Genomic DNA, 18106 nt, shown 5'->3' on the forward strand with positions numbered 1-18106 from the left:
AGTCTTCAACTGTCCAATTTTGGTGAGCTCGTGCAAATTGTAGCCTCTTTTTCCTATTTGTAGTGGAGATGAGTGGTATGTTGTGGCTTCACAAATGCTTTGCTGCATACCTCGGTTGTAACGAGTGGTTATTTCAGTCAAAGTTGCTCTTCTATCAGCTTGAATCAGTCGGCCCATTCTCCTCTGACCTCTAGCATCAACAAGGCATTTTCGCCCACAGGACTGCCGCATACTGGATGTTTTACCCTTTTCACACCATTCTTTGTAAACCCTAAAAATGGTTGTGCGTGAAAATCCCAGTAACTGAGCAGATTGTGAAATACTCAGACCGGCCCGTCTGGCACCAACAACCATGCCACGCTCAAAATTGCTTAAATCACCTTTCTTTCCCATTCTGACATTCAGTTTGGAGTTCAGGAGATTGTCTTGACCAGGACCACACCCCTAAATGCATTGAAGCAACTGCCATGTGATTGGTTGATTAGATAATTGCATTAATGAGAAATTGAACAGGTGTTCCTAATAATCCTTTAGGTGAGTGTATATCCCAGACGCCGGACTAGCCATTATTTTTAATGGACGAAGACGTATGCGTGTTATTCAAGCATTAATGGCAAGGAAAGACTCTTATACTGGGAGCGGCACATATGAGGAGTTTCTGGTGTTTTTCCCTCATATCTGCTTTCAGGTCTTGATTCTGGCATTTATTAGTGGTTTAGAATCCAGTATTCCTCTAATTCTTTAGTCTTTTATGAGTTTAATAAATAATTTGAATTTGTGCAGTTTGAAGGGGAATGGAAACGCGGCTACTGTCATACACTTATTCTACAGTATAATCTGTTGTTCTCTTTTTGTCATGGGATTCTCTCTGAAATTGGTCGAGATCCTGGCCGTGATAAGGCATTGTTTGGAAATTAATTAAACGATTAATTAATTGTTAGTTAATTAATTGAGTGATGATTGTTTGATGATTGTAGACACCTGATGATAATGAGCAGAAACACTGAAGGAAAGAGAAACACCAGAGGGGTTATTCCAGAAAGCAGGTTATGTGATAAACCCGGGTATGTTTAAACTCTTGTTCTCCTCCTGCTCACAGGCACTGTATGCGAAATATAGATACAAGATAATTGAGGATGTATTTTAGAAGACTAAAACAACAAGATTTTATCCTTTAATGTACATTATTCGGTACATTAATACAAAATGTATATGTGGTTTGTTTCAGAAAATCTTGCAAAGGTACATAAATATAAAATATATATATATAAATATATATAGATATATTAGTGGTAAAGGCAGAATTACCCTAAAGCTACACTGTGTAATTTTTTTAATTGATTCTTAGCAAAAAACACTGTTCTTTCAAAATTATATGTGCTCATTCATGTGTAATTACTTCCACCAACTCATCAAGTATTCTCGTAAGAGTAGAATCTGCCATTCAGAATACATACGAGTGAGTCGCTCGAATGGTGGCAGCCATGTTACGCCTCCATCTTGAAAATACATCAGCCAACGAGGGACATACCTGGAAATTCAAGCTTCGCCTTTCACGCTTTTACACTCAGTGGCACCGAGACGAACGCGAGGGGGAGATTACTCTCGACTGCCGGCAGATTTGAAAGCCTGTTGAAGATGGAGGATCATGCCTACTCTCGAGGACATGTAACAGAGTCGCCAAGGAACCGAAAGAGAGAATTAAAAGATAACGCAACAGGCCAATCAACAAGACCAAAGTCAATATTGGAGTGGCTTTTCCAAGATGGAAAGAGCTCATGAGGAGCAAGGATTTTTAAAAGGGACGTCAAAGTTGCCTGCTTTCTTCTCTACAGGTAATTCAGCCTATTTGTGTAAATTCAAAGATTTTATAGTTGCTTGGCTAACTACAGCATGGTTGTGCATAATGCTAGAACGACGCCTAGGATACCTTTCCTCGCGTCAATGATGGAAAAGGATTGTTTACCTTGTAACATAAATCTCTGTAATGGTACCAAAATAACGAAAACGTAAAACGATTATTAGTTTTAGATAGAGGTCATAACTTACATGTTAACTGACTAAATAACTAAATGCAATTGATAATAGTTTTAAAGTAACCTCATCACTTGAAGGAACACTCATGGACGAAGTCGAACTGGAAGCCATGTTAATCTTGGAATAATACGTCCAACGTAGGAGTTAAAACGCCCTCGGAATGGGAGGGGCTAGAAAGCAATATTCAGTTGGTAGTCATGTACACTAGCTAGATCACCGCTAGATGGGAGAAAATCCTACACAGTGTAGCTTTAACAATAATGTAAACATTTAGAAATGTTTAAAATAATGTAAAGTGCTAGAATTGTTCAAATACATATGGTCAGTATTCCTGCGCTCGACATAATAAATCTAATAAAACATGGAGAGACTCTTGAACCTCAGACTGAAAAAATCTTTATTGACAAAGGCAAACAAATCCAGATGACAGATGAACAGCAGTAGTAAAGAGAGATCTGTGTCTTATTTGAGAGAAATGTGTCGTGTTTAGTCTGTAAAAGAGCTTCAGTATTAGAGACGTCTGATCTGAACAATAATAACAATACAAGACATGTGAGACTTTAAGTGTGATCGAAGTAATTTTTAAAGTCCCCAATCAAATATGAATGAGTAGATTGTTCAAAATAATAATAATCAGCATTTACAACAAACACTTTGAGAAGAGTTAGTGAGAAAACATATTGCTGTTTGTTCTCAAATTATGTTCTAGGGTGGAAATAAGCCTCTGAAAAATAAACATACAGTAAATGCCAGCATATAAAGCCATTACAAATAAACGAAGATTAATAAATGACAAAAAATAGTAATAGGAGAAATTACACCATTAGGTTTCTGATGTGTGAATATGTGCTTGATCTCGTTCAGCTCTTCTGGATCTGATGTCATAAACCAGAATAATGACAGTAGCCACGCCCACCAGAGCAGAGAGGACCAATCGGATCACAGCTTCAGTAGGACCATAACAGTGGACAGAGTCTGAGGAATAAAAGCATCAAATTGAGATCAGATCAGTTCATAAACGCTAATATCAGCGCTGACATCAACTAATATCAGCCGTACCTGAACATGTGTGACAGAGTTAAGTGATGTTGAGATGTTGAGTCTGGTTGCTGATGGGATTGGGATGAGATGGTGATGATGATGATGGTGATGATGGTGGTGGTGATGGTGATGATGATGGTGGTGGTGGTGATGATGATGGTGGTGATGGTGATGGTGATGAAGAACAGTCTCTGCTAATGACAGGAACAGGCAGACGAGCTGGAAAACATGACAGAAAAAGATAAATTAGAACAAATCTAATCAACAATCTTATTTTTGGTTAAACAGAGATCTGAGGGCTGTTCCATAAAACAAGATTAGAATACAAGCCAGGCTTATTTTGGATAGTCAGACTTATTGTCGGTTGATTCTGTTTCATAAAGCAAACTTAAAATAGTTCAAACTCAGTTACTCTGGCAACTCTGATAGTATACAATATAATTTAACACGTTCGTAGGCCTCGTATCATTTATCATTGTAGCCTCTATATATATATATATATATATATATATATATATATATATATATATATATATATATGCAATATATATCCTACAGGTTCTCTTACGAGAGGTTCTCTCGTATTGCGTAAGTTAGTTTACGCTACGGGTAAAGTCATCTTTTCTCGAGATATGAAGCCCAAAAATTATCCTTAATTTTTATTCATTGTCAACGCAGTGCAGCAGCTAGCAGACCTAGAGCAGGCTATCTAGCGCGCTCATTGGCTGCTCCGCGGCAACTGCAGCAGCCTACCAGTGAGCCTGGCGTGACGTCACGCCCAATGAGGGCGCACGCGCCCTCACGCGTCACAGCCCGCCAGAATGGGAGTGGCTTAGCGTATAAAAGGAAGGCTCGGAGGCTGATACCCTGATTTTCGTCTCTTCAGCGAAGCTCTCCGTATTGCTGCATTCTGAGAGAAGCAGCCGCCTGCAAGCCGAGGAAAGCGTCTGAGGAAGCCGGCCGCCTTCAGCCTTCCGTGCCTGCTTCGCTATCCGGCGACAAGTATCCTTTTTACTAGCGCTTCTGCTGTGTGTTCAAAAAGAGCCGAGGCGTTTGTTTCAAAATGCCTCGTATTTCATGCGGCTCGTGCCGAGCCCATCTCAGCGACAGGGACTGCCACCTCATCTGCGCTCTCTGCCTGGGACGTGACCATGCAGCCACTGCCATGTCTTCGGGCGGCTGCGAGCTTTGCGATGAACTGCCGATGTCGACCCTGCGGGCTCGACTCGCCTTGTTCAACGCTGATGCTGCCACTCCGCCTGTCCCTGGGCCGCGTAAGAAGAAACGCCGCTCACAGAGACCACCGGAGTCTGATGCGCCAGCCAGGTTTTCGCCGGAGCCTCTCCCGCGAGCCTCGCTCTCTCCCTCTCCGCCCCCGCTTCCCGACGCGCAGCTGCCGGCTCCTGCCCGCACTGCCGTCGCCTCAGGGGATGAAGCGGATGAGGACGCCATCATCGACAGCTGCTCTATCCTGGCTTCGGACAGCGAAGAGTGGTCCGGATCTCACCGCTCCACCTCCTCTTCGACCCAAGAATCTGGCCGGGCTCGAGCTAGTGTGGACGACGAGCTTCTCCGCCTCCTCACTAAGGCTGTCGAGCACTTAGGCCTCGAATGGTCACCACCGAAGGCGCCCGCGCCTAACAGGCTCGACGGGTGTTTTCTGCCTAGCCGCCGCCAAGCGCCTGCCTCTAGGTCAGCACCCTTCCTGCCCGAGCTCCACGCTGAGCTTTCCAAATCCTGGAACGCTCCTTTCTCCGCGAGACTCCGCTCCTCAGTCTCCTCGACTCTCTCTCACGTGGACGGAGCCACGGAGAAGGGGTATACCCAGATTCCCCCGGTGGAACAGGCGGTCGCAGCGCACCTTTGCCCCCCATCCGCGAGATGGCGCTCAAAGTCTGCCCTCCCGTCGAAAGCCTGCAGGACTACGTCAGCACTCGTCAGCCGCGCCTTCTCTGCCGCTGGACAGGCTGCTTCCGCCCTGCACACAATGGCGGTTCTCCAGATCCTCCAGGCCGATCTCCTCCGCGAAATGGACGAGAAAGGCCCGAGTCACACCGCCTTCACGGACTTGCGCAGCGCGACGGACCTCTCCCTTCGCGCTACCAAGACCGCGGCCCAAGCCATCGGGAGATCCATGGCCTCTCTTACAGTCACCGAGCGCCATCTGTGGCTAATGCTCGTCGACATGGGTGAGTCTGAGCGGTCCGTCTTCCTCAACGCCCCGCTCTCCCCCACCGGCCTCTTCGGCCCTGCTGTAAGCGGCATCGTGGATCGTTTTTCGGAGGTACAGAAAGCGTCGCAGGCCATTAACCTCTTCCTGCCTCGCCGCTCGAGTTCCGCTGCAGGCCGCTCTCAAGCACAGCCTCCTGCACGCAGCTCTACATAGCGCTCGTCTCGACCTCCGCCTTCGCAGCAACGACAGGGCGGCCGCCCTAGGTCGCGCTCATCCAGCCAGCACAGACCGCCTCCCCCTCGAGGACCCCGGCCTAAGATCTCGCTGAAGCCCGAGCCTGCGAAGTCCTCCTAGCATGCGCAGGGAGGAAAAGACGGTTGGGTCCCACCGCGGCCGGACCGCCGTCAAAACTCACAACTTTACCTCTGCCAGTCCCCTTAGAAAAGGCTACTGCAGTAGTGTTCACCGCAGCCAACGAGTCAGTTACACAACTCGCTCGCCTGCACACAAACGCCGTTCTCACGGCGACCCAGAGAAATCTCAAAAAGAGCATAAAGTCTGGTTATCCGGCTCACGCCGACGGTGTTATGAGTGTAGTAAATGTGCCCACACCCCTGTGTTCACCCCTACACACAAGCACGATCTCCCCTGTGTACCCCACAGAGCACACTCTCATAAAGCGGGCATGCACCGCTCGAGTGTCAAATGTAGGAAAAGTGCCCACGATCCAGTGCCCACACCTACACTTTGCCCGCTCTGTCTCGCAACTGCCTCGGGGGTTAGATCACATAAAGTTCCCCACCACTGGCCGTGTTACGAATGTAAGCCCTGTGCCCGCCTACGAGCGCTCACGCTTACTGATAAACACATTAACGCCCACGCCGCTCTCGCGTCACGGGTTTCTCACTGCAAAATGTTCTCCGTCCCAAGTGACCGAGTCATTGAGTGCTGTCCAGCCAGTTATCGCTATCAGCGAGCTCCCGTTCCCCAGCATCGACAGCGCGCACACCGCGCAAATTCCTCTGTTACGAGTCCCCTATCCCGCGCAGTGCAGCGGCCGGGACCCAGAGGCCATTAGACCCCTAGCTATGCATGCGGAAGCGTGGGAAGCTATCCCGGGCGTGTCAGAATGGGTGCTGAACATTGTGAAACGGGGCTATTCGCTGCAGTTCGCTCGCCGTCCCCCGTGCTTTCGAGCACGGACCGAGACGAGAGTGAATACGGAAGCAGCCCATCTGCTTCATACAGAAATAGCGAAACTATTGTGCAAGGGGGCGATAGAACGAGTGCATCCTTCTCTGACCGAGACGGGCTTTTACAGCCGCTATTTCCTCGTTCCCAAGAAGGACGGAGCTCTCAGACCCATATTAGATCTGAGATATTTGAACAAAGCTCGCATGAGACGGCCGTTCAAAATGCTCATAACCAGACAAATCCTCGCGCAAATCCGCCCGAGGGACTGGTTTATTTCTCTCGATCTGAAAGACGCATACTTTCAGATTCAGATTATACCCCGTCACAGGCCATTCTTGAGATTCGCCTTCGACGGTCAGGTATATCAATACACCGTCCTCCCGTTCGGCCTGTCTTTAGCACCCCGTACGTTCACGAAGTGCATGGACTCGGCCCTCGCTCCCCTGAGAACACAGGGCATGCGAATTCTGAACTATTTGGACGACTGGTTGATTCTAGCGCAGTCAGAGGAAGAACTCATATCCCACAGACTAGCGCTACTCAGCCATCTGAAAAGCTTGGGTCTCTCGGTCAACTGGACCAAGAGCTCATTAATACCCAGTCAGTCGATCTCTTTTTTGGGAATAGAGCTGGACTCGGTGGCTATGACGGCCAGACTGTCGACACAGCGCGCGCGCCGTATTCGACATCTCGCCGCGTCTTTTCAGAAACACAGGTGTTTCCCCCTGAAAGCATTTCAGAGGATGTTGGGCCACATGGCTTCAGCTGCAGCGGTGCTTCAGCTGGGCCTACTGCGCATGCGCCCGCTTCAGCGCTGGCTGAAAGCGAGAGCGCCCCGCAGAGCGTGGATTGCCGGCGGCTCGCAAGTCAGTGTGAATCAGGGTTGCGTCTCAGCCCTGCAGCCCTGGCTGGCGGCCGAATGGTACCAACGGGGAGTTACAATGGGAGTTATCTCGCACCGGAAAATGATCTCGACAGACGCCTCCAACCTAGGTTGGGGAGCGCTTCTCGAGGGCAGACCTGTCTATGGCCTCTGGTCAGACCAGGAGAAATGCCTTCACATAAACTGTCTGGAGATGCTAGCGGTCGAGAATGCACTGAAACATTTTCTCCCATACCTGCGAGGACACCATGTACTAGTTCGCACAGACAACATGTCAGTGGTGTCCTACGTGAACCGTCAGGGCGGGATCAGATCCAAAATCCTCTGCGCACTGGCGGAACGCCTCCTCGTTTGGGCTCAGGGCTCACTGAGCTCGCTGAGAGCCGCGCATGTGCCCGGTCACCTGAACGTCGGCCCAGACAGACTGTCCAGAGACAACGTTCCCCCCGGGGAATGGTCTCTGCACCACCAGACAGTCCAGCTTCTATGGCACCTGTTCGGCAGAGCGAAAGTCGACCTCTTTGCGTCAGACGACAACGCCCACTGCCCGATATTCTTCTCGAAGAGCGAGGACGCGCTGGCCCGAGCCTGGCCCAGCCTCCCGCTGTACGCTTTTCCCCCGATCTCGCTGTTACCCCAGGTGATCGGGAGGATCAGAGAAACGCGCCACTCAGTGCTCCTCATAGCCCCGCACTGGGAGAACCAGACATGGTTCCCGGAATTAATGCGGCTGGCAGACTCAGCCCCATGGCCGATCCCGGTGAGGAGAGACCTTCTCTCTCAAGCCCGCGGTTCGATCTGGCATCCCCATCCAGAGCGCTGGTCTCTGCATGCGTGGATAATCAACGGATACTCGTTGATTTGCCAAAAGGGGTCGTGAACACGATCACGCAGTCTAGAGCCCCCTCTACGAGACAGCTCTACGCGTCAAAATGGTCTGTGTTTAACCCTCTGGAGTCTGAGCGGTTTTTTGGGCCCTGGGGGTGTTCTGACATGCTCTGACATTTGTGCTTTTTTCAGTTGCTTATAAACATATTAAAGGCAAAGGTGTAAATTCACTCTATATAGCACAAACAGGACTACAATAATATGTGAGCCACATGTATGTACATGTTTTCATTTTTGAGAGAATAATGTTTATGCGTGGTTATCGAAAAAACTAAAAATTAAAGTTTTTGAAATAAGGCCACAAAACACATAGTAAATATGTGGCAATAAGACTTTTGACTAATGGATGTCCTCGCCTAGAGTTTTTTCTTCAAAATTATGTGAAAATAGTCTTGCTTTATCGTTCACATAAAACCATACATTGATTTAAATTGATGTAAAACAGGTTTTGCTTGGAAAGCCAATATGCAAGGGGGCGTGAACGAGGAGTGGTTTACACCTTAGAATACACCCACTCTGCATAATTAGCCATTCATTCAGGTGTGACACTGACTGAGCCACAATGCAAGGACAAAAGATATATTTAGAAGAAGACTTATATTGACCATTTAAGATTTTGCTTACATCTATCTTGTAAATATGTTTTGCTATTTTATTAAAACGGTTACAATTACAACAATAATTACAATTTCAACAATATTTCAAGTGTACTCTTTCTTTGTAAAAAAAAAAGATTATAGGCCTACATTTTATCTATGTATTCATTAGTTTGAATATAGCCAACATTGGAACAGCTAACATCTTAGTTGATGACTTTATTTTTGACAAAAATAGTATTTTATATATAGAAATTGCTAAACAAAAGCTTATTTGATGTGGCAGTATATTCTACAGTAAAAACTGTACCCAAATCTAGTCAACAAAATGTTGTCTTTCATATTTCGTCTGACTGTAACGTTGTTTTCATGAAATATTAGGGCATATTGTTAATTTGCAGTTTAATACGTTGCTTATACAAATAGCCTACATTTTATTTCAACATTCAGTCGATTTTTTACTCATCTCAGTATAGCAATACAGTTTGCTAAAACATCATCATTCATTCACACACGCGATTTAAATAAAAAACTGTCTTTGCCAGCTGTGGTAAACAGCGCGCATCTCTGCCGTTTATTCATTCATAAACAGAAACCCACGTGAAGAAATTCACGTGAGAAGGAAAAAACTTACTAGTATTCTGCAGCTCGCTCCTCGATATACCCGCACTTCTGAGGGACATTTTCCATTAGTAGCCTATTATTCCTCACAGCGCTGCAAGACGGTGTAAACCAGTAATGATCTAAATAAACTTTTCTCGAGCTGATGGGGGCGTTCACAGGATTGCCTCAACCATTTGCGTTTGAATAGCGCGCGCTCTCCGTGGGCGGAGTCACATTACATCTGAATTAGCTGTAATTAGGTCGACTGGAATCGCTCTCTTTTAATACAGATTTCACAAGATGACAATATTTGTTTTTTATATAAATTACTTCATTTAAAATAAGAGAATTCAAGCTTCATGCCTGTGTGTCTGTATGCCTGTTTGACTGAGTATTCGCTCAGTTATTGTTCATTTTCGGACGCGTTTCAGAATGGACTTCACTGGCAGAGAGAAGGCAGAACTCGCTTCGTGTTTATTTTTCTTTATTTGGCAAAAAGCACAACACTTTGTTTTTATTGTGAGTATACACAAAAATAATACACATTTAACAGAATCGATTGATGTATGAAACTCCTATGGAAAATCAAAGTCAACAGAGTATTTATGAGTTTCTTTTACACTAATAAAAAAAAAGCGAGCTGGTATCGCCGGCGATACCGTAGACCTCAGGGGGTTCTAAGGACCTCAACATTGTATTCTAAGGTGTAAACCACTCCTCGTTCACGCCCCCCTCGCATATTGGCTTTCCAAGCAAAACCTGTTTTACATCAATTTAAATCAATGTATGGTTTTATGTGAACGATAAAGCAAGACTATTTTCACATAATTTTGAAGAAAAAACTCTAGGCGAGGACATCCATTAGTCAAAAGTCTTATTGACACATATTTACTATGTGTTTTGTGGCCTTATTTCAGAAATTTTAGTTTTTAGTTTTTTCAATAACCATGCATAAACATTATTCTCTCAAAAATGAAAACATGTACATACACGTGGCTCACATAATATGGTAGCCCTGTTTGTGCTATATAGAGTGAATTTACACCTTTGCCATTAATATGTTTATATGCTACTGATAAAAAAGCAAAAATGTCAGGGCATGTCAGAACATCTCAAGGGCCCCAAAAACAGCCCAGACCCCAGAGGGTTAAACGCGTGGGTGACTTACACGCGTTATCAGTTAACGGGGCGTGTCTTGAGTTCGGACCTAACTCAATAGTCATTCTCAAACCGAGACATGGTTACGTCCCCAAGGTGATGGGCACTCCTTTCAGAGCGCAGGTCATTTCCCTCTCAGCCCTACCGGCATCCGGCAGCGAGGTTGATAGTAACCTCCTCTGCCCTGTCAGGGCTCTGAGGAATTACGTCACGCGCTCCGCCGCTTTCAGGTGCTCGGAGCAGCTTTTCGTTTCGTTTGGAGGGCGCACCAAGGGTCTCGCTGCCTCGAAACACAGTCTGTCCAGATGGATAGTGGACGCTATTGCGGCAGCTTATGCGTCCAGAAACCTGCAGTGCCCCTTGGGCATCCGGGCTCATTCCACCAGAGGCATGGCCTCATCGTGGGCTTGGTCCAGCGGGATTTCCATTCATGACATTTGTACAGCGGCAGGCTGGGCCTCCCCCTCTACATTTGTTAGGTTTTATAACCTGGAAGTCCCCGCCCTGCAGGCTAAACTTCTATCAGTCTAAGTCGTGTGTATGCCCTGCCCACACTTTTGTGCGCGGGCTACTTACTCGATTTAGCTCTCCTGGTTGAGCTGCACTAGAAAGGGTTATGTCAGTATAGACCGGCCGAGCCGCTCTACACCCCCTAATGTGTGCTTATGAACATGTGCTGGCCCACTCTGTCGGCCACCTGTTTCCCACTTATCAGTGTTCCCCGGGTTTCCCCTGGGACTCATGTAGTGGATGCTGGGCGCGCACGGCGTTGACAAGGGGTTCCCGTAGCGTAAGCTAACTTACGCAATACGAGAGAACCTCTCGTAAGAGAACGTAATTGGTTACTAACGTAACCTCGGTTCTCTCTAGAAGAGGGAACGAGTCTTGCGTAACCCGCCGTGCTCGCGCCACGAGCTCATTTCGCTTCAGTCGACGAAAACCAGGGTATCAGCCTCCGAGCCTTCCTTTTATACACTAAGCCACTCCCATTCTGGCGGGCTGTGACGCGTCACGCCAGGCTCACTGGTAGGCTGCTGCAGTTGCCGCGGAGCAGCCAATGAGCGCGCTAGGTCTGCTAGCTGCTGCACTGCGTTGACAATGAATAAAAATGAAGGATAATTTTTTGGCTTCATATCTCGAGAAAAGATGACTTTACCCGTAGCGTAAGCTAACTTACGCAATACTCGTTCCCTCTTCTAGAGAGAACCGAGGTTACGTTAGTAACCGATTACGTTTTCTTTTCTTACTGGCTGAATGTTTTGTGCCCAATATTTAATTAGTTTGTTTTAAAGATTCATGAATACATTTCTCTCTGGTTTTGTTTGGCAGCTGTAGAACATTTTATGGTTATCAGAAGAACATTAGAAAATTACAATCTAAAAAAAGCTTTTTAAACCAAAAGTTAAAATCACAAAATTAAAAATAAATAATTACAAAAGCACAAACTAAATTTTAATTGGTAAGTTGAATCTGAGCTTAGTAACTGGTCTACAGTATATTAGCCTACATTTGATTTACCCCATTACAATAGTCCCATTACAGTTAAAAAGGTTTACAATTCTAAATAAGGCACATGTCCAACAACAAATATTTTAGCATATATATATTTTATGTACTTTATTATGTCTTTCAATTCAAACACATTTAACACATATACAAATGGACAATTCCTTTAAAGACATAATATTATTCCCTGATAAATATTTTTCATTCTACTTTTTTTCTTTTGTGAAAATACCCACCAACACATAGCCTAAAAAACACATAATTAGAACAATAACCAATAAGTACAAAGTTAGACACTTTTACATATGAAAAAAAGGGGGAAAAGAAATTTTATATATATATTTTAATACAAAATAAGCATTCACATATTTATATCAAACTCTTAATGACACATAATTCCTAATAAGTTATTCAATTCATATTTTTAAATATCAAATATTCAATATTAAATAAGTAAATAAATAAAATAACAAATAACTAGAATTAAAAGGGAGGGAGGGTTATATAAAAATGTAGGCTAATATGTATTTCTTTATTTTATGGAATATTCTTTGACTTTCGTTGCACATATCTTTTCAAATTGTATACTTAATTTCATGTTATCCTCTCCATACTTTATAAACTAAATCTAACCAATCATTTAAAACTGGGGATTCTTGCTTTCTCCAATAAATAAATAAATAAATAATAATAATTCTTGCATTAAAAGCTGTAATTCTCAGCATTCTAAATAAGTATAAGTCATCTTTATTAAGTAGCATAGGTCCTATACCCAAAACTATATTTTGTATCTTTATTATATGTGGATTCTTTAAAAAAATTTAGTCTGAATTATTCCGCTCCTATTTGGCGCGCATGCGCACAGCAGCGCTCGTTCATTGTGAAGTTTAGCAGCAAAATGGAAATATTTGTATGACTTTCTAACGTTTACAGATGGAGAATATACCTGTGAAATGTACGTTTTGCACTGAGAAAAATAAAAACATGTCAAAATTTACGCTGTTTGATGGTGGATCGATTTGATCCATGATCGACCTCTAGGGCTACGTTTACACGTGGCTGGTTATTTTCATAAACGAACATTTCACCCTCTCCGTTTTCAAAAATAACATTGCGCACACCTGTCAGTTTTCAGAAAAGTGTTTGTTTACACAAACCTGTGTATATATGCCATCAAGAGCATGCTAAACCTGTAGGTGGCAGTGTAACGAGAAGCTCAAGCCCACCTTAGCCAATCAGAATCCCAAAAATAGCTACAACAGCAACAAATCACTTCCTTTTCCTATAGGTCGCACTTTTGACGGAGCTGCAAGTTTTGTCGCATACTGTGACGTCGGCTGCCTAAAACTCTGTTTTCTCAGCTTACATGCAAACGTGCAAACTAAGTTTTCCAAAATCTCCACTCTGGCCGGAGTTTTTAGAAATAATTGTTTTTTTGAACAAAGAATTGCCTAGGCCTGCTTCAGAAACGCATGCACACACAATTATCCAGACTAGATCAACCTGGATCAAATTAGTGGGATTGTGGGATAAACTTCAATTACCTTTTATGAAACTACTTTATCCCCAACTTATTTGTTAGGTTCATTCAAGTCAGGTGTTGGAGTTTAATCCCTGCTTTTCTTAGCATATTTTATGGAACAACCCTCAGATCAGTTAACAAACGCTAATATCAGCCGTACCTGGACATGTGTGACAGAGTTGAGTGATGTTGAGATGTTGAGTCTGGTTGCTGATGGGATTGTTCAGCACACAGATGTAGGTGTTTTTATCCTGATATTCCACTTCCAGAGGGAGAGAAAGACTCATGTGGTGATAAAACACACTGATGCTGGACAATAAACTGTTTCCTTTGTACCAGGAGAGAGTCACATGACCCACATTCACAGCTGAACACACCAATGAACATGATGATGATGAAGAAGATGAAGATGAAGAACAGTCTCTGCTGATGACAGGAACAGGCAGACGAGCTGGAAAACATGAGAGAGAAAAGAAAAATAAGAACATCTCTAATCAACAATCTTCTTTTGGTTCAGTCAGTGGGCCCTATCTTGCACCCAGCGCAATTGACTTTGTACACCGACGCATGTATCATTCCTATTTTGCACCCGCGCAAAGCGCGCTTTTCCCTCCACAGAAGCACGTCGCTAAACTAGGGGATGAACTTGCGCTCCCCGGGGCGGTTCAGCGCAAAAAAGGAGGCGTGTTCCGGCGCAAACAATCTCTGGTGCTATTTTGCTGTTCCATAAAACATTGGCGCATTGTTCATTATGCTATTTTAAGGGCGCATGCTTGGCCATAATCAATGTAGCGTGTGCACAACGCGCATACACTTTGATTCTCTTATCTAAGCAGCAGTTTTCATTTTTGCAAATCATACATTATTACGATAGATAGATAGATGAGATGACGCTCTGATTGGTTTATTTCACATTACGCCCAAACCATACCTATGAATAATGAAGCTACTTCAGACCAACCCCTTTTAGATTTGCGTCGGGCGCAAGAGTCATTTATCCCGCCGGTATAATAGCAACAGCGCCGAGACCCGCCCACAAAGTTACTTGCGCTTTGCGCTTGATACTTGCGTTTTAGATCGTTAAAATAGGGCCCAGTGTGTTGAGTCAGTGTTTATATTTGATCTATTATCTCAAACTATTAAATGATTCAACAGTTAATATGTAAATAACTGGTTAAAAACAAGAATATTTGAAGGACATGAGAAATTATCTCGACTCACCAGAAACAGAAACTCTGAAATATTTTAATGAGAAACATTTTGAAAACCAAAACTCTCTCATACTTTTGATCTGTAGTTTATAATCTCCAGCATGTTCAGTTGTGATGTTTGTGATGGTCAGAGATCCAGTTTGATTGTTCAGCTTCAGTCTGTCTCTGAATCTCCCAAGATAATCATCATATACAGTGATTCTGTCGGCCTTTACATTAATTTCAGCTATTAAAATATTTTCATTTCCAAACATCCACCGAATCCAATCATAACCCTTTATTTCAGTGAGATCAGAGTTTACAGTGAGTGATTCTCCCTCCTTCACTGATATTTCAACTGTATCAACAAACAGAAACAGAGTTTGTATCTGAGATATTGATATGTCAAATTAACAATAATATAAAACGAAACATAGAAATGAAGCAAAATGGTGTTTGGATTAATATTGTTTCGTTTGATTAAAACATAAAATGCTAAAACAAATATTTAACCTACCAAAGACTGCGAGAAAGACATAACTGATTGATCTCGGCAACCTTCGTTCATAAACTCCAGCATGTTCAGTTGTGATGTTTGTGATGGTCAGAGATCCAGTTTGATTGTTCAGCTTCAGTCTGTCTCTGAATCTCCCATCAAAAACATAATCATATACAGCGATTCTGTCGGCCCGTTTATTGACTTCAGCTATTAAAGTGTTTTCAAACCCCCACTGAATCCATTCATAATCCTTTATTTCAGTGAGATCAGAGTTTAGAGAGAATGATTCTCCCTCCTTCACTGACACTGATACCAAAAACACACACAGAACACACACAAGCAGGGTTTGTCAGATTAATACTGTGAAATCACTTAATAATGTTTTACTAAATAGTTTAAAATGTCAGTTTGAAATAAACAATATATTAAAACAAACAAAAAGAAACAAAATGGTGTATGAATTAATTTAAATGTTGGGTACTATACGGTTATCCGGACCACACGTTCTATTCAGAAATAGGTGTGGCGCCATTTTGATAATTATTTACGTGTGGTCACGTGGTGTGGTCCGGATAACCGTTTAGTACCAAATGTCATTAAATAAAGGTGAAACAAATGTGTTTAACCTCACCATAGATTCCAATATTGATCCTTCTCTTTCTCACACCGTTGATCTGTAGAGAATAATATCCAATCTCTTCAGTGATATTTATGATGGTCAGAGATGCAGATCGTATGTTCAGCTTCAGTCTGTCTCTGAATCTCCCATCAAGAACATCAGCATATACAGCGATTCTGTCGGTCCGTTTATTGATTTCAGCTATTAAAGTGTTTTCATACTTCCACTGAATCACATCACCATCCTTTATTTCAGTAAGATCAGAGTTTAGAGTGAATGATTCTCCCTCCATCATATACTTCAATTCATCTTCAACACCAAACACACCTGAAGAACAGAGTTTTTCACAGATTAAAGCTTTAAAATCACTTAATGATGGTTTGAAGCTTCACTGAAATACTTTTAAACATTTAAATGCGTGTGGGAAACGCCATTGGATTATTATTTTGATTGGATTTTCCTTGCCTGGAACTGTTTAAACCTGTGGATTATATACAAACTTTCCATGGATTATTCGTTGACTCATTATGTCATTATGCTGGTTGCCGGTTTTGGAGCGCTTGGGACAAATTTATTAGCAACGGCCAAACAGCGCTGGAGAACTTGGAGAATATATTTCACTGTGGATTATTTGGTAAATCAGTCGTAATTTCGGTGCAGGCTTTGCAAACAGACTTTTAAAGCTACAATATGTAAGATTTTTGTAATAAAATATCCAAAAATCCTTTGCAGAGTGTGATATATTTCCTGCAGTTGTGTACTTACAATATCCCTAAAGGTAATGACGTAATATCCTCGTTATCCCTGGTTTCCACTCGTATTGCCGTAGTAACCATGGCGACAGATGTGGACACCTGCGTTACGTATAGCAGCACACTCAAGTTGTTGTTTCGTTCAAATATTATGGATCATGGCAAGCAGACTTTGGGACAAAAGGAGAACTAAAACGAGGATCAATATCAGCGTGGGATTTACGAGATGCTGAGAGCTAGCGTCCGTGGCTAACTTCGACTCGACAAAGACGCGCAAATCTAGAGGTGAGCAAATGTACATAAAACTAATCAATGTTATACAGCTCAACATGATGAAATGTTAGAATATGATCAGTGTGTTATTCTAATGTTGATCTCGCTTACTGCTAGTCTCAGGGCCGGCCCGCGGCATAGGCGGAATAGGCAAATGCTAAGGGCACCACTCATCCAAAGGGGCGCCAAAATGATTGAACGACTGATTTAAAAAAAATATATATATATTTATTACTAATACTATTTTAAAACCATTAATTAGAAATACTACCAAATAAAGCAAAAAACTGCACAAAAACTTAACTAAGTCCCCCGACTCGGGTTCGGCGCATCAATCTCCCACCGCCCAGCGAGTGCTTGAAGTGCGTGAGAAAGAGAGCGCGCGCGAATGTGTTGCGCAATCAGTTGTTGGTAATTTGTTGTGTAGCGTCGCCTCTCGCCGCATTGTTTTTGTTTGAGGGCGCTTTACACACTCAGGCTCCCCTGTAGAACGGGCCTGTCAGCTCGCGCCAGGTCTAGACACGGTGAAAGTTCCTGATTGTGACAGATGGCCGAATTTACATGACACATTATAAATTAGCATTATAGTTTGCAATAGATACAGTGTCAAAAAGAAGAGAAGATGATAAAGACAGAGGTAAAGTGATGGAATGAATGAACAGTTTATCTAATTGCATAGTAGTAAGATACTATAATTTAATGGCAGTTATTTTTTCCTTAAACTTTATGCTAGCAGTTGTTCTGAGTTCTCCAGAGGCCGCAGACAGTGTGATTTTGTAACAATCATGCCAGTTTTTTAGACGCATTTAGGCCTACTATTACTTTTTTAATTAATGTTTTACTCTTTGTGCAGTGTTGGGGGGAATATATGGCTTTTTTGTTTTGTTTTTGCCAAAATTAGTAATGATATTTATATACAGGTTTATTAAAATAGCAATGTTTTATGTCAAATTCACATTAAAGAATACATTTCTCAGTTTCATTCATAGTGTAAACATGAACCGTGCCATAGTTTAGTGGAAGATTGCTACCATCAACTGGAAAACAAACACTTTTGCTAGAGCTCAATGAATAGTTTGTGCATGAATGACATTTGGACGATGACATCACTGTTTTATCCAGAGTGGCTATATATAAATGAACTAAATTAATAACTTATTTACAACAAAAAT

The 18106-nt window shown here is 43.1% G+C and overlaps 1 protein-coding gene and 1 long non-coding RNA gene across 2 annotated transcripts in view; one reads left to right on the forward strand and one right to left on the reverse strand.

The window, feature by feature from the left end:
• LOC309502435 overlaps window positions 1–3572 on the forward strand; it is a 188375-nt gene extending 184803 nt beyond the window's left edge. Inside the window, exons 4-7 of the long non-coding RNA XR_014207276.1 lie at window positions 978–1064; window positions 1572–1835; window positions 2902–3195; window positions 3262–3572. This is a non-coding gene — a long non-coding RNA (uncharacterized lncRNA). The remainder of the gene's footprint in view (window positions 1–977; window positions 1065–1571; window positions 1836–2901; window positions 3196–3261) is intronic.
• Window positions 3116–16605, reverse strand: LOC309502362 (uncharacterized protein; the record flags this gene model as incomplete). Its single annotated transcript, XM_082174752.1, has 5 exons — window positions 15922–16605; window positions 15309–15596; window positions 14823–15149; window positions 13762–14052; window positions 3116–3297 (listed from the first exon to the last, which is right to left on the reverse strand). Exons 1-5 carry the CDS (start codon window positions 16202–16204, stop codon window positions 3116–3118), a joined length of 1371 nt encoding a protein of 456 aa, XP_082030878.1. The 5' UTR covers window positions 16205–16605.
• Between the last annotated feature and the right edge of the window lie 1501 nt (window positions 16606–18106).

The sequence above is a fragment of the Leuciscus leuciscus genome, assembly GCF_965113295.1.
Source record: "Leuciscus leuciscus genome assembly, chromosome: 7".
NCBI lineage: Eukaryota > Metazoa > Chordata > Actinopteri > Cypriniformes > Leuciscidae > Leuciscus > Leuciscus leuciscus.